General features: G+C 41.9%; 1 protein-coding gene across 3 annotated transcripts in view; it reads left to right on the forward strand.

Moving 5' to 3' along the window:
* Positions 1-1,437: 1,437 nt before the first annotated feature.
* ASAP2 (ArfGAP with SH3 domain, ankyrin repeat and PH domain 2) overlaps positions 1,438-14,720 on the forward strand; it is an 84,457-nt gene continuing 71,174 nt past the window's right edge. For 2 of the 3 annotated variants that reach the window (XM_063150813.1, XM_063150814.1), the window contains exon 1: positions 1,438-1,732. In XM_063150813.1, coding sequence (XP_063006883.1) covers positions 1,607-1,732 — 126 coding nt within the window. In that variant the 5' untranslated portion in view covers positions 1,438-1,606. The remainder of the gene's footprint in view (positions 1,733-14,720) is intronic. The other variant, XM_063150812.1, reaches the window with a different exon arrangement.

Genomic DNA, 14,720 nt, shown 5'->3' on the forward strand with positions numbered 1-14,720 from the left:
CATACCCAAGTATTAACAAGGAGAGGAGCAATGACAACAGTGGTGACTTTCATTGGAGAAAATAAGGAATGATTAGGATAGAAAAACTACTAAGAGTTAAAAAACTGAAGGAACATGCAGATAGAGCCTGCAATTCATTAATCTGATTTACTACAACCAGTAAAAGAAATAAATAAATATAAGTTGAAACTGGCTGACAAGCTTTATTATTTATGCTAAAGGATCTAGCAAGGATTGCAAAGGGCAGTAATATCTGGGCAGGCTTACAGTTATTTATTTGGACATTTTACAAATGGCAGCAAAAGAGTACCTGCTTACTCATCTGAATTCCCCGAAGAGTTTTAAAACAGAGTAATAAAGAATCACTTATAGAAAGCTAATAACTATCACCAGAGGGGAGTGAAAGAGCCACAGGAGAGTTTCTGGGCCAAAATACAGACTTCTGAAGCTTTCTGCAGGAATCAGCTAGAAGTCCTAAGGGCTTTGAGGCCAAAAGAAACCCCTGCCATGGATCACATCCCTGTATTCCCAATGCAAGCAACACCATGCTCGTTCAGTGACACCTTGCCAGCGTCCCTTCTGCTGCATCAGTCACAAATGCCACAGCTCCGGCTGAGTTTCACCCCTTTTTGCCTTGAGTGATCCTTGTGGCTTTATACTGAAGAACAAAGCATCTCCTCTGATAGCAACCTTTCCTTGAGTACAGAAAAAGCTTTTTAAGAATTTAGATTGAAACGTTACTTAGCCTAAAATTATTTTTGCACGGACCTCTTGGGAACGACAACATTTCTCTTTAGCTCCCTCTAAACTAGACAACGAATTCGTAAAACAGATTAAACTGTTGAAACACAAATTACGAGCCGTGAGGGAAGAGACTGTCTCTGCACCTGCGAGCAGTCCCGGAGGGGACAGTGCGGAGACCCGTCCCGTGGGCTTCAACCTGTTCCCCCTGCTGCCAGCAGGCACGGCGCCTCACCTTCCCCTGCCCTTGGGTTTTTGTTGTTAAACACTATCCGAACCACACGGCTGGATTCGTCCTGCCTGTCGCTGGGATTACCCAGCCGGCGCCTGCCACCTCCTCTCCCCTCGGGGCTGGGGGAGGACGGACTGAGGGAGGGAAAGAGGGAGGGGGCCGCCATCTTCTCAGGGCGGGCGCCGGTGGCGAGTGCGCGGCGGCAGGTCCGCTCCGAGAGCTGCCGGTCCGCTCCGAGGGCTGCCGGTCCGCTCCGAGGGCTGCCGGGTGTCCGCGGCCGCGCCCCCGCCCCGCGAGCGTGTGAGGGAGCGAGGGAGGAGGAGGAAAGCGAGAGGGAAAAAGCGAACGGGAGGGCGGGGTGTGGAGGCAGCTCCCGCGGCTGGGCGTGTGCCCGGCCCCCGGTGCTGCGTGACCGCGCGGGAGGAGCAGGAGGAGGAGTGTGGGTGCGGGGAATTTCCTTGTGTGGCGGCGGAGGAACAACACCGTTCCAGACAGCGGGGCTGCGAGGAGGGCGCTGCCGCCGCCGCCGGTTGCCGAGCGATGTGAGGGGGAGCCCCCCTCTACGCCCTCCCCTCCCTGCCCCTGGAGCCGCCTGCTTTCCCCCTCCCTCCCCTAGCTCATCCCCGCCCCGCCATGCCGGACCAGATCTCCGTGTCGGAATTCGTGTCCGAGACCAATGAGGATTACAAGTCACCCACCGCCTCCAACTTCACCACCCGGATGGCCCAGTGCAGGAACACGGTGGCGGCCATCGAGGAGGTGAGCCCGGGCGGGGGGCGCGGGGCGCGCAGCCCTCTCTGGCCTGGCTGCAGAGAACAAGGCGCTACCGGCTCTGGCTCCTGCCGCTCCCTCTCCCGCCCGGCCCCGAGCAGCGCCCTCGGCTGCCGCTTCGAGGAAATGGAAACGGGGCTCGCCCGAGTGGAGAGGGGAAAGAAAAGGAGGGGGAAGGGCCGGGGCGCCGCTCCCCCGGCCCGCGGGGCTCACGCTCCGCCCGCCCCTCAGCGCACGGCGGGGCAGGGTGGTCCGCCGCCCTCAGCTGGGGGAGCCCGAGCCGTCCCTTTTCGCTCCTCCTGACGCTCGAGGAGCCCCGATCTGGGCGGTTCCGGCCGCTTTCCTCGTAAATGGGGGTGGGGGAACTTGAACTCTGCAGTCTCCTCCGTCAGCCCCTTCCTTCACCTCGCCACCTGAACCGCCTTGGTCTCTCCAGCTGCCGTGTGGGGTTTCGGCTTTCCCTGTTTGTCCTTTCCCTGAGTGTGTCTGCCTGCCTGCGGGCACAGGTGGGATTTAATCCGCTTTCCGTTTCCCGCACACAGAAATTTAAACGCGCTTCCCCCGGCCATACGGTTTAAGGCAGCTTTCCCTGGGGATCCGCTCCCTCAGGGCCGTGCCCGCTCGTGGGTGTCGGGATCCCGAGCTCCCTCTTCCCTGCCTCCTCCGGGACGGCCGGGCTGCTCGTGCCTGCCGTGAGCCGCTTTTGTCTCGCCCAGAGCCGGGTGTTTTTCTGTCTTTAAAGATACTCGGAACGTGCTGTTGGACCTGATGGTGAGAGCCCAGCCTCCCTCCCGCGGGGGATGTCTGCCAGCACTAGGGAAAGGGAGGCTCTTTTCCCTCCTGTTTCAAATCAGAGGGAAATCTGGGACAGGTCTGAACACAGTGAGAGCACATTCCACATCCCAGTCATACACGCACAACGAAATGAGAAGCGTCTGGGTATCTTGACTCCTTTAGCAGCTTTTCTGAAGTAACTTGGAGGAAGGAGGAATTACTTGTGCTGCAGATTAATTTGCTCCATCTACCTGTTACATCAGTTCTTACAGTGTGTGTTTAGTTGATTTGTTTTGCAGTAAGCATGTATTTTAAAAAGAGCCTCTTCAGCAAAAAGAATCTTGTCAGTTGTTGATGTCCCTTCTTTCAAAAGAACTGCCACTAGCAATGGATTATTAACTTGTCTTAAGTGAACAAAACCCAGGTTAGGTGTTTAAACACCCTTTTCAGGATTTTCCTGTTTTGCCAGTTCCCAAAACCACTAAAGCAAGGAGCTGAATTCAAAATAATCTTGCTCCTGAGGTAATTTTCTGCCCTGCAAGCTTGCACTTAAATGCCTGTATTTAATTATGCTTTACTAACCTGATAGTCTTAAGATCAACAATTCTGTAACAAAGACAACCTCTTTCTGAATATTTATAGTAATGAATAATTTTAATTGCAAGGTAGAAGTGCTTAATAATTGACTAATACAGGATCAAAGTTGGTATAAGAATTTGTGTCAAAAGCAGTTTTGTGAGATTTAGAGATTTTTATTGCAGTTCTGAAAAAAATAGTTTTTTTCTCTAAGTCAAATTTAGTGGATTGGTGTTTGATTTTTAATGGAATTCAATCAGAACATTCAATCTTTCTTTGTATCTGCATATTTCTGGTATTTGATGCTGTCTGCTAGGTTAATGCAAAATTATCTTTTGGAATAATGATGATAAACACTGAGCCTAGTAAAGTTTGCAAGGCAGGAGGTGAGAGATTGCAGAGACTGGCAGTGGTTGTTAATAGTATTGATCTATCTAACACTTCTGGCAAAATATCAGCAGGTCCTGCCTGTTTGTGCAGCTGTCTGAAAGCATGTGTGGAAACAACTACTGACTCTTTTTCTCTGTGATTTGTCAAGAACAGCAAATATATTTTCATAGTTTCAAAATGGTGAAATATTTTTTCAGGCTTAGACTTTGGTTTGGAAATCCTCAGATCCTTTACCATGCCGTGCCTGGTTTTTCAGGTTAAATGTGATTCTTGGATAAAAAGCTGTCTGTAAGTTGTGTAATAGAGAAGTCAGGCTCAGCACCTTTTCCCTGGGAGGCTGGGCAATGAGTAGTTCATCAGCTTGTTATGAACTAAAGCTTATTAAAGAATGCAGCTAAAAACGTTCAGGGAATACAAAGAACCTGTGCATTTCCAGTGGCACTGGTGGTGTGAAGCATTGATTTGCAGGGCACACTGCTCTCTTGCAGCAGGCAGGGCAGTTCTGGGACTAGGAGGTCTGGCTGTGCATGATTGAGGGAATGTGGTGCTTTAAAGCAGTTAAGAGCTAAGGTGAAACTGGCTGACTGCTGACTTTGTGTATGCCCTGCTTTGAACAAGAGACTGTAAGAGCTAGTTTATTAACTGAAGACACGTTTTTGCTTCCTAGGATATTGTATACACTTATTAAATTAACAAATTAAGTGGTTAATACTGATACTTAGAGGATGTCTCTTTACTGCTACTCCCAGAAAATATGGTTCTGGAATGGAGTATTCACCTGCCTGCATGGAGCCAGCTCTGGGCTCCCAGGTCTGGTGCTCCCTTGGGAGCAGGGGAGGCAGGGCACAGGCACACGAGGGGGAGGCTGCTGTGACTTGTTAGCCTGAGCTCAGCTGCCCACAAACACAGATGTGTTTTCACATCCCATTAGGGTGTCTTTTGTACATTGCTGGCCACTAGTTTTGTCATTCTGTCTTTGTTAATTAGTAGGTATCTAATAGTGTCTTAAAAGTTTAGTTAATGAAGTTTTCCATGGTGGTGTGGAAGAGCCTTGTTAAGTGAGGAATTCAATAAGATATTGGACAATTAAGAGTGTATAATTTATCTGTGTATCTTTGTGGGCAGCGGTATTGCCTTAAATCTGAACTTGGATTAAGTGACCTCTGTCAGTTTCACAATATGGTTGATTCTTAGTTGAAAATACTTTCAGTTTTACTGTTTTCTATGATTACATACCCTGATTACAGACCATGGATCGTGGCTTTTGAGATCACCAGAAACACCTGCATTGCAGTTTGGGAGCTGGTGCCTCTTCAAACACTTGCAGAAAGAGCATCTGATCTGTGCTGAATCTGTTTATTTGCTCTCAGTAGTGGAAAAGGGATTAGGGAAGGCGTGCTTGTGGAGCACAAAGTGATTTCAAAGGAAAAGGAATCATATAATTTCTTCATTGTTCTCAGATTAGGATGTTGCTTAGCAAAACGTTGGGAATATTTAGCATCTTCTGAAACAAAATTATTAGTGAGCAGTATGTCACAGGCCCTTACAGGTTACTGTTTAATCTTTACCAGTGTGATAGTGACTAAGATTAAATAAGTTTTAATTGATAGAGTGCAGGGCAGGGTCACATGACTGGGGGAGGGGTTGCTTGAAATCAGTAAACTGGTCTGAGGACTGCAGTCTTTTTAATTGTCTGTTTCTACTAAAGGTCACAGATCTAAAAATTTATGCTGACTATTCTTAAACTAAATTGTAATGAAACCTGCAAAGTGGTTCTAGTAACTGTGATCATTTTAAAGACTTTTAGACATTAGTTTAAAGAATAATTGAATGACTAGTATCTAATTGTGCCACTTTTTTTTTTTTTTTTTTGAAGCATGAGATAAGTTTTACAGTAAAGAGTGGAAGTGAAGCCCATATTTCTGTTCTGACTGTTAATTGGGATCCAGTGCTGGACCAAGTAATTAGGGTAGGGAGCAGTTTTGCAGACTAATATGTAAACAGAGAGAGCAGACAGTCCCTGTGCTGAGGACATTTCCATCTACGTCAGGATTGAGGTATTTAGCACAAATTAGTACAAAATTTACTCACCTACTGGAACTTCACTGCATGCACAGATTTCCCTATGAAGGGAGGAGAGTGGAAATGCTGAGAGGAGTTTAATAGGTTACTGGAACAATCCACATGGCAGTGGCACTTGCCCCTGGAGTAAATGTGTCCTAAAATGTAGGGAGGACAAACGTGGGGGCAATATGAAAAGTGTACAACCAAAAGAAACAGTGTAGTGGTATCAAAGGTGGTTTTAGTTCTCTGGATAGAAATAGATTTTAATTGTTTGCAGTCTATTTGAAAACCACTCTCAAGGAATTTTTGTAAAAGCTGAGGAATTAATGTTAAAGGCATAACTTGTAATTTCAGATCTCTGCTTGCCTTTGTTTTGTAGGTCCCATTTCATGATGATTATACCTCAATAAGTCTGTTATTTTACACTTCCAAAGATTTTTTTTTCAATTACCACTCCCACAAATGTGGCATGTCATTTCTGTATCAAAAGCTTTTTTTTCCTCACTGTCATTTATAATGCAATTTTCTATCAGAAATGGCAACATCTTCTTGCCACCTAAGGCTATCCACAGTTTTCAGCTGGCTTGGAGTGGTGTAAGGGATCAATGTTTATTGAATTTGATTCCCTCTTGTATGGTACAGTTCTGTAGCACGCTCTTGTGCATTTTGGTTCTGCAGAGCTAACAAGGGGGAGATGTAATAAAGCTTGGTAGGGTGGGAGAGTGTGAGTCTGGATACATGGATGCATCTGTATATTTGCTTTTTGCTTGCTACATTTATAGGCCTGGATTCTGTTTTCCTGTAGTTGATGATTGTGCCTTGCATTTCAAAGTTACATGAAGAGAGTGATTCTGTATAGTTTGAAAAGCAGTAGGAAGTGTCATATACTCTAGTTCATTTTGAGAAATTTGCTATGGTTTCTTGTATATTTCTTTTTAATAAAATATATCTTTATGCCCTTTAGTAGAACATATTTGCTTTTTAGTAGAACAGCATGCTCTTTAGTAGAACACATTTACACACTTTTCTTACCTCATTACTAAATACACTTCCACAAATACATGTTGTTTAAAATGTTTTTTGTGTTCCTTTCTGGAATCATGATTCTCTGTCATCAGCATCCAGAGGTTTCTGGAAAAGTCATTATAACACAAAAGGCATGATGATTTCAAAAGGAGTGTGGGAATTGTTTTCTTTTTGAGAGGAATATAGAGAACAAAAATGGCAGAAATACAGGAGCTAAACTATACAGCTTCAGCTGGAGCTTTGTGCATATTTTCAGGTAGTTAGTTTCAACTTTAAACTTTTAACATCAACATGCAGTCAGTTAAAACAACATCAAACCACAAAAAAGATTTTTGTGCGCCTTACCTTAGTGCATTTGGTGATGAATCTGCTTCACATTACCAAATGCTCCCATTCCTCCTATGAACATGAATGAAAAAATATAGATTTATAAAGAAAGATATGTATCTTTCTGAAGTATTTTACTAATTGGGAGGTTTGTGTTTTGAGTTTTCCATAACGTTGGTGTATTTTTCAGAGCCATCTCATTTGAATCTAGTGTACTTAATGCTGATGCTAGAAGATGATAATGTAGAAAGTGGCTACTTCTGCTTAGGTTTAAGCCACCTTCCCTTCCTCTTTGTTGTTCTCTGTTTACCATAATATGCAGCAGTTTTAGGTAAAGGTGAATAAAGGTGAAGCTTTTATTCTGAAAGGCATTGGAAGGTCACAGGACAAAAGCCTAATCCCTGCTCCAGAGTTCTTACAGTCCACAGGTCAAGTGGATCTGGCTGATGAATACAGATGGAGAAATGCAAGAAAACTTGGTGTACCTGACTAGTGTAGTGTGTTAGTAGCTGAACCACTGTGAAGTGCTTTCTTTTTATTCCTATGTGTTGGAATAGTGGTTATTAAACACTTAGTTCAGCTCTTAAATCTGTGATTGTTTTATAATTTTCACTTTCCACGTGTGTGAGTACGTGCATGCATTACATACAGCCATTCTCTGTGTAAGCTCCAGCACTGCCCCTTCTGAGCCTCACTCTAGACTGCCCAGATGATCTGTTTGCTCCAGTTTCCAGAAACAACCTTTCCACTTAAAGCTCCATGAAAGTTGGGTCTGTCCTTGTTTAGGCTGGCTCTTCCTCTCTTGTCTTGGGTATCAAGCTTCCCTATGCTTTCAGTGTTTACAGTCTCCTTATCTTTCTTAATGTCTTGAACCTCCTTTGCTACAGCAGTTATTGGTGCTTTGTCCCATCTCTGTGGAGGTCCCTGCCTTGGCCCAGCCCTGTCCAAGGTACTGGTGCAATGGCTGCACCTCAGGTGGGCTTCATGCTAAGGTGAAGTGACTCTCATGGGTGGGCTGGTGGCAAGAGCCTTCACAGAATCACAGAATCACAGAAGTTCAAGGCTGGAAGAGACCTATAAGATCATCAAGTCCAGCCGATGTTCTAACTGTTCAACTAGATCATGGCAGCAAGTGCCACATCCAGTCTTTTTTTGAATTCGTCAAGGGATGATGACTCCACCACCTCACTGGGTAAATGATTCCAGTATCTGACCACTCTTTCTGTGAAATATTTCCTTCTTAATTCTAACTTAGATCTCGCTTGACGCAGCTTGAGACTGTGTCCTCTTGTTCTATCTGTTGTCGCCCTTCACTTGTTCTCAGCCCTTGCTGTCTCCAAATAAATCTTATTTTCTTTGTGAAGTTGCTAGAGAGGGAAGAAGTCATCTTATAGTCAGGCACCTGTCATGGCAAGCCAAGATGTTGACTTTTATGTAAGGAAACAGATGCTGGATGGGCTAATGTGAGAGTTGCTGGTTTAAAGGAAGGAATCAAGTTGTGGAAACAAGTGAAGTGTTTATTGAATAGTAGGGGCTGAATTCATTATGTACTAAAAGCAAAACAAAGAAATTGAAAGCAAAGCACACACACACACACATATATATATATATATAGGGAAAAAATCATTCAACTGAGAGCTGGTGAGGTTGATAGAACCGAAGAGCACATGTACTAAAGCCTGAAAAATGTTCATTAAATATTCCTGGAAAGGGGAAAATTTTGGGAAAATCTACAGACTTAGAACACCCCAGGAAGAATGTCACAAATTATCTGAGCCTGTCAGACATGTGAAGAAAAAGCCAGACATTCAGAGGAAGGTTTTGTTTTAAAGAATATGTGTAAAGATAAAAGACAAATTTGCAAAAGTCAAGTTTCTTTAGGAGTGACAGGAGGCAGTAAAGAAAACAAAAATAGTTTTAAGCACATAGAATTGCAAGGAGAAAAAGAAGACATAATATGCAGTTAGATGTAGTAGTATTAAAGATAATGTAGGTATTGCCAAATCTAAACAAGTGCTGTGCTGCAATTTTTGAGCTCAAAGTCTGGGAGAAGGTGGAATGGATGGCAGGAATGGAGGTGCAAGTAAGCAAGGCAATAAACAAAATTGTGAGCTTAATGCACTCAGTTTGTTGGAGCTGGTTGACTTATTTCCCAGGATCCTGAAAGAACTAAGATGGTAACTAGCAAATATTTCTGACAAATCCTCTGAAGACTAGCTTGATATCTGAGGTAGCACAGAGTGTTAAAAAGGCAGGGATGGAAAGAAGAGGAGAAATATTTACAATTAAAAAAAAAATCGCAATGAATGCAGAAATGCAGACCATGACTGTTAAATTGAGGAGAGGTGTTCTTACTCAAAGATTGTAAGTGTTCCTGGACAAGTGGCACACAAGTGCTGGTTCCCATCCTGCTTCCAGAAATGCTTGAAAAACATTCTAAACATGCATTTACAGCAATTACCACTGCTGTTCAATAGGACTGTGCTTTCACATTTGTAGCATAGTCAAATGTGCAAGTGGTTCCCAATAGGAGAAATTGTGTGTCTCCTTATTTACTCTTTCAGCAGTGCTGGAAGCTGCTAATGGGAAATCAGAATTACTGAGGATCTTACTTGTAAAGCTGTACAAAGTGGTTATACCCAGGTTCCATATAGCATTAAAATCTCTCCTTTGGTCCATTTTAACTGAGACAATTTTTTTTTCTTTAACCCAGCTGGAAAATGTAGTTCTAGTTATGGGACTAGCAGAAGTTTGAAGTTTGTGCTATTAACTTTATTGCAAATTAAGGGCAGGACTTCTCTTTTTGGGGTAGCCTTTTCCCCACAGTCTCACGCTTGTTAGCACGAAGCTTAAACTGTTCTGCATGCAAAATGCTTACTGTTTGTGTGGCTGCTCCTAATGGGGACAGAGACATCAGCTCAAAGAGTTTCAGTATTAGAGATGAGATTTTCTGTGATTAAGGTGACCACAAGTTTCTTTTGTTTTGACTAAATCTAGATTTCTTTTCTGAAGTTTACATCAATCTGGGGATTAAGTGGTCAAGGAAATTTGGCTGGGAAGCAACAAAAAATGGTAACGCAAGAAAGGGAAGACTCACAAAGTAATGGGCACCTGAAATGTTTGAGAGGTAAAATGGACATCAGTCAAATATGAAGAAAAAGAAAAGGAAATTTGAATTAAAAACTAATTGAGAGATTGAGAGAGTTATTCAGAAGCAGAAGTACTGCGATGGCATATGAGGAATTAAAGGGTCAGGAATTGCCACTTGGGGAGAAACGTTAAGGAGGGGATAAGGAAGTGCATAAGAAGTCTGAGGAAATTCAGAGAAATTGAAATTGACGGGAAGTGCAGAGGAAGAGGGAGTGTGGCAGTGTTCACACAGGAAGTAGGATGAAAACACAGGCCCTAGGAGGTGGGGGCAGGGCCAATGTGAAAAGGGTCAGTGTAGCAAGGAAGCAGGCAGGAATATAGGGAAGGGGTAGTGGTGGAGGACAGGGAATAATGGTGATCTCTTAAGTATATCCTGCTGTGTAGTTTAGGAATGGAAGAATAGTTCTGTAAGTTCCTGAGAAAATGGGATGTAATGAAGAATTATACAGACTTCATGAGATATTATACATATCTCAATTTTATTTGGAAAGAGAAAATAATTTACCTTACAGGGGAGGATTTATTGATGGAGGAACTGAGATACAGCATTGTAACTGAATAGGCTTTTTCTTATGAGCAATGAGGCTTTGCAGGAAATTAGCTTGGGTGGTGTGATTCAGTACTTTTCATCTCAAGTAGTAGGCTTTGTTTTCAACTGAGTAGGTGTTGGACAGAATTTGAAAAATGTACTTCTTTTTGTATGTGAGCTCTGCTTCACAAAAATATTTACTATGTAAGTGACATACTGTGCAGTGAAGTGTATTTCTTTGGAGTATATTCTTTAAGAGGTGGCTGTAAAAGTTAACATGAAAGAAGCAATAGTATAAATTCTAGCATCTGACTTGCTAAACCAAGAAGAAATAGAGAACTGAGAGAGAAGGCTGAAACTCTGCTCCTTGTTGTCTTGGAGCAGTGTGGTGTTCAGAACCATCTGCTGTTTGTGGACCCCTCAGCTAGCCCTGATTAAAGATCAGATTATCAATGTAGTTCTAGCCTGCAATCTATAATTCTGTCTAGGCATTATGCTAAGTATGTGTGTAGATACATCAAAACAGCTGAAGTGATTAGAGCTGAACAAACTACTTCCACAGTCCTGAAAGCTTTGTACTACATTTAAAAAGCACATAGGAAGGGGGAAATGGTAGTGAAGGGATGTGGATGTTCTTACAGATTATTTTCTCATGTTTTATGTTTTCTCTTCATTGTTAATGAAAGATTTCTTTCCTAGAATATGCAATTTCAAGGAATTTTAGGCTGTATTCTAGGGAAGTCAGCTCAGAAACAAATGCATGAAGTAATCGTTTTAAGCCCCTTCAATCAACCAGGATTACTGTTTGGCTATTGCAATAGGAGTAGAAATTTCCCTTGCATTTGCAAACACAGAGCCCCTGCTCTGTAGTCACATGCAAAACATGCAGTATGGAGTTTTGCAAAGCACATGTTTTTAATTATTTGTTTATTTTTCCAGCATTGTAGGTGTATGTTACACAACAATAGAAAAAATGCCAGCAGAGTCCTCCCACACTCTGAGCTCCATGTAGACTGGATGCTGATTGTGCTGATGAGAATAGCATTGAAGAAGTAACAAAGTAGTAAATCTTTCCTAAGCTGCTTTTTGTTTGGTTTCATTCATTCTTCTGCTTAGTTCACTCTCTTCTGTTACTTAAATGGTCTGGCTATAGATGATAAGCTTTTCACATTAGTATTTCCAGCCCAGTCTGTTTTAGGGATGGAGTCATGGGGCACTGCCTTCCCTGTGCCCCAGGCCATATGGATGTGGCACTGTGCAAGGACACACCGTGCTTGGTTACATATAGATTCAGGCATTTGTCTCTTTTGCTTCTATCAGTTGATTCAGTAGCTCTTTTCTATTTCATTTCAGAACAACAGAGGTTCTGATAGGCCTGGACATGCTTCTCTGATCTAAATTGCTTCAAATTGAAATGCAGAAATTCTTTGTCTTAGGTAGTGTTTTGTCTTAGGTAACAGTTGTGTATGAATTTACCTTCCTAATCTAAACTGATGATACAGGGAAGCACGGTCTGTTCCATTCTAGAGATACCTTCCATGACATGAACTCTCTCATTATTTTGGCAAAGTCCACTCTAGGGATAAAGCTTTTGTTTTTGCATCAATGTTATGTAAATGAGTATTGTATCTCTACTGTTTGGTGCACTAATAATTGCATCACTTAAGATTCACTTGCACTTTGAGGCAGCTGTCTCTAGTGACATGAATGTCTGAACTGTTAATTTTAGTTATACTTAAAGCTGCTGAAATTCCAGTAGAATTTAAGATCATTGCTTTCAGGATTGTAATAGTGTCCTGTGATCTCTGTGTTGAGCACCTGAAATGAATGGCAGTTCAGATGCATTCTTTCATTTAAGTGTATTGATACTGAGACAACGCAGAGATTTTCAAAGGTATAGTGAATTACAGAGAAGTTGGAAATTGATTTCAGCAAATCACAGGCTGAAGTCTGAAAGCCACTACAGAACAGAAATAATTTTATAATGTTTCAAGAGAAAATAAATTATATCATTTGACACTGGGTTTTATGTATAATGAAAATATAGCATTAGTATTATAGGTAGATGCTGTTAATAAATTTCTACCCTGATAATAGACAGATGATGTCCAATGTGCTGGCTTACCTCTGATGAACCTTATTTTGACAGCTGTTTCTGTATGTCCCTAGGAATAGATAGTTCATTTGAGGTGATTTGTCTTACTCTCCTGAAGTCCCCTCTAGATACCTCTGCCATTCTTTGCTGTGGGAATATGGCAGCCTCAGAGTTCCAGGTGTATCATAAGCTAGATAGAGTTTGTGTGCCTTCTGTTCCCTTTCAGAGTGGACACCTTGTATGTGTCTGCCAGAGGTGTTTGTGACATCAATTTATTATTTATGTCTGTTAAGAAGCTCTCAGGGGCCTGGTAAGACTGAAGTTCAATTTTGCTGTGTTGCTGTAGACTCTTCTCTTTTCTAGGCTAGTTGCTTTTCCCTAGAATTATTGGACACCTGAAGAAGAAAAAGTCAAAAGAGTGTTGGATGTGGAGGAATAGATCAGTTTATGGCATCCAGCTGATCTGTGTACACATTGCAAAGGTTCTCATTTTTAGCACAAAGTACATCATATGGAGGGGGAAATGTAACTGTTTCCTTTTTCATTGTTTTATGGGGATTGTAACAGCAGTGTCTGCCTGGTTCAAGTAGAGGTTTGGAAGACTACAAATACCAAATTAGACCACTAATATGGGAACTTTTGAGTATCTGGAAAGTATTTTGATTTGTTAATTGCTTCCATAAATAACTAAAAATTCTCTTTTCAGAAAGCTTATCACATGCAGAATAAAATGGCATTACGTTCTGCAAAGATTAATTCTTGTTGCCTCTGATGATGTCTAAAAAGATTTAATACCAGGGAAAAGAGTTCCTGAATTAAAAGATCTGCAAAAGGGAAATCCCATCAGCCAGCTCATCATGATGCTGTTGAATGATACAGTGTGAGGATCAGCCTCTTCCAACAGCTGGACTCCAACCATGAACTGCTGACAGCAGACAGAAATGCAGAAATATAAAGCTAGAAAAAAGAATCTTGCAGGGTGAGGACCAGAGAATTTTGGCATGGGTAAAGGGCTGGTAAGTCTTAGTGGTCCATTTAAGACAATCATCATTGGAACTTTAATCCCGTTGCTTAAGTTACTTTATTTTACATGGTGATACATCTTAGGATGTTGAAGCATGTAATATTAAATAAATGGAGATGGATATCAAGAATTGGCTACTGCAACTGAAAAAATAAACAACAATTAAATATTAAATAAGGGAGTTTATTTTACATCCCCTCTGTTTATAAATGAGCAACTGTAAAGATTAAGTGCATCATCTATTACATTGCTTAGGAGATCTGTATTTAAAGTCCAGTCATCTTGTCTTTGAAAGCAGATAGCTGCAGTGTTGGAGAAGGAAAGTGTATTTCTCAGTGTAAAAACTGGTTAACGCAGGAGGTGGATGTGTTCTGGAGAAATAGTTGGCATAAGCAGCTGCCATTCTTTCTCTAAGCATGAGATTTTATTTCACAAAAATGCTTGATGTCTGTTTCCTAGTTGAGTATCTGTTGCATTTCTAACTTTTTGTAGTGAGGGAAGCCTGTGGAAATCAATACACAGATACAACACCTGTTAGTGTGAAACAATCTCATTTAGTGACTTGTGTTATTGATGTAACATTTTGTATCTCTGAACTTCTGATTTAGGATTTCTCTTCTGGCAGAAGTAGTCTGTTAGAGAATTGTGGTTTTTAGGCATCCCTTCTTTGTATTAATAAATGCATTGTACAAAGTCATCATGTTCAGGTCTGGTTTTATACACAACATAGAGCAGTGCCAAATTCTCTCCTTGTTTACCTTTGCAGCAGAATTACCTTGCACTTTCACGTATTCATTTCCCAAAGCACATCAGTGTTACTTTTTTCCACCGTGCATATCCTTAGCTCAAGAGTTTACTACATTCTTCTGCCAAATACACCAGTGCTTGTTTAAACAGATTGCCTTGGCATTGGGCCCTCAAGAACCATGAACCCAGATGCTGGAGAAATAATGCTTTTGTGGAAAGGGGCCTTTCAGAGATTATTCTGCCATAAACTCTGTCCTTTTTTTTGCAGGTTTGT

Source organism: Melospiza melodia, chromosome 3 (genome assembly GCF_035770615.1).
Source record: "Melospiza melodia melodia isolate bMelMel2 chromosome 3, bMelMel2.pri, whole genome shotgun sequence".
In the NCBI taxonomy this organism is placed as follows: Eukaryota; Metazoa; Chordata; class Aves; order Passeriformes; family Passerellidae; genus Melospiza; species Melospiza melodia.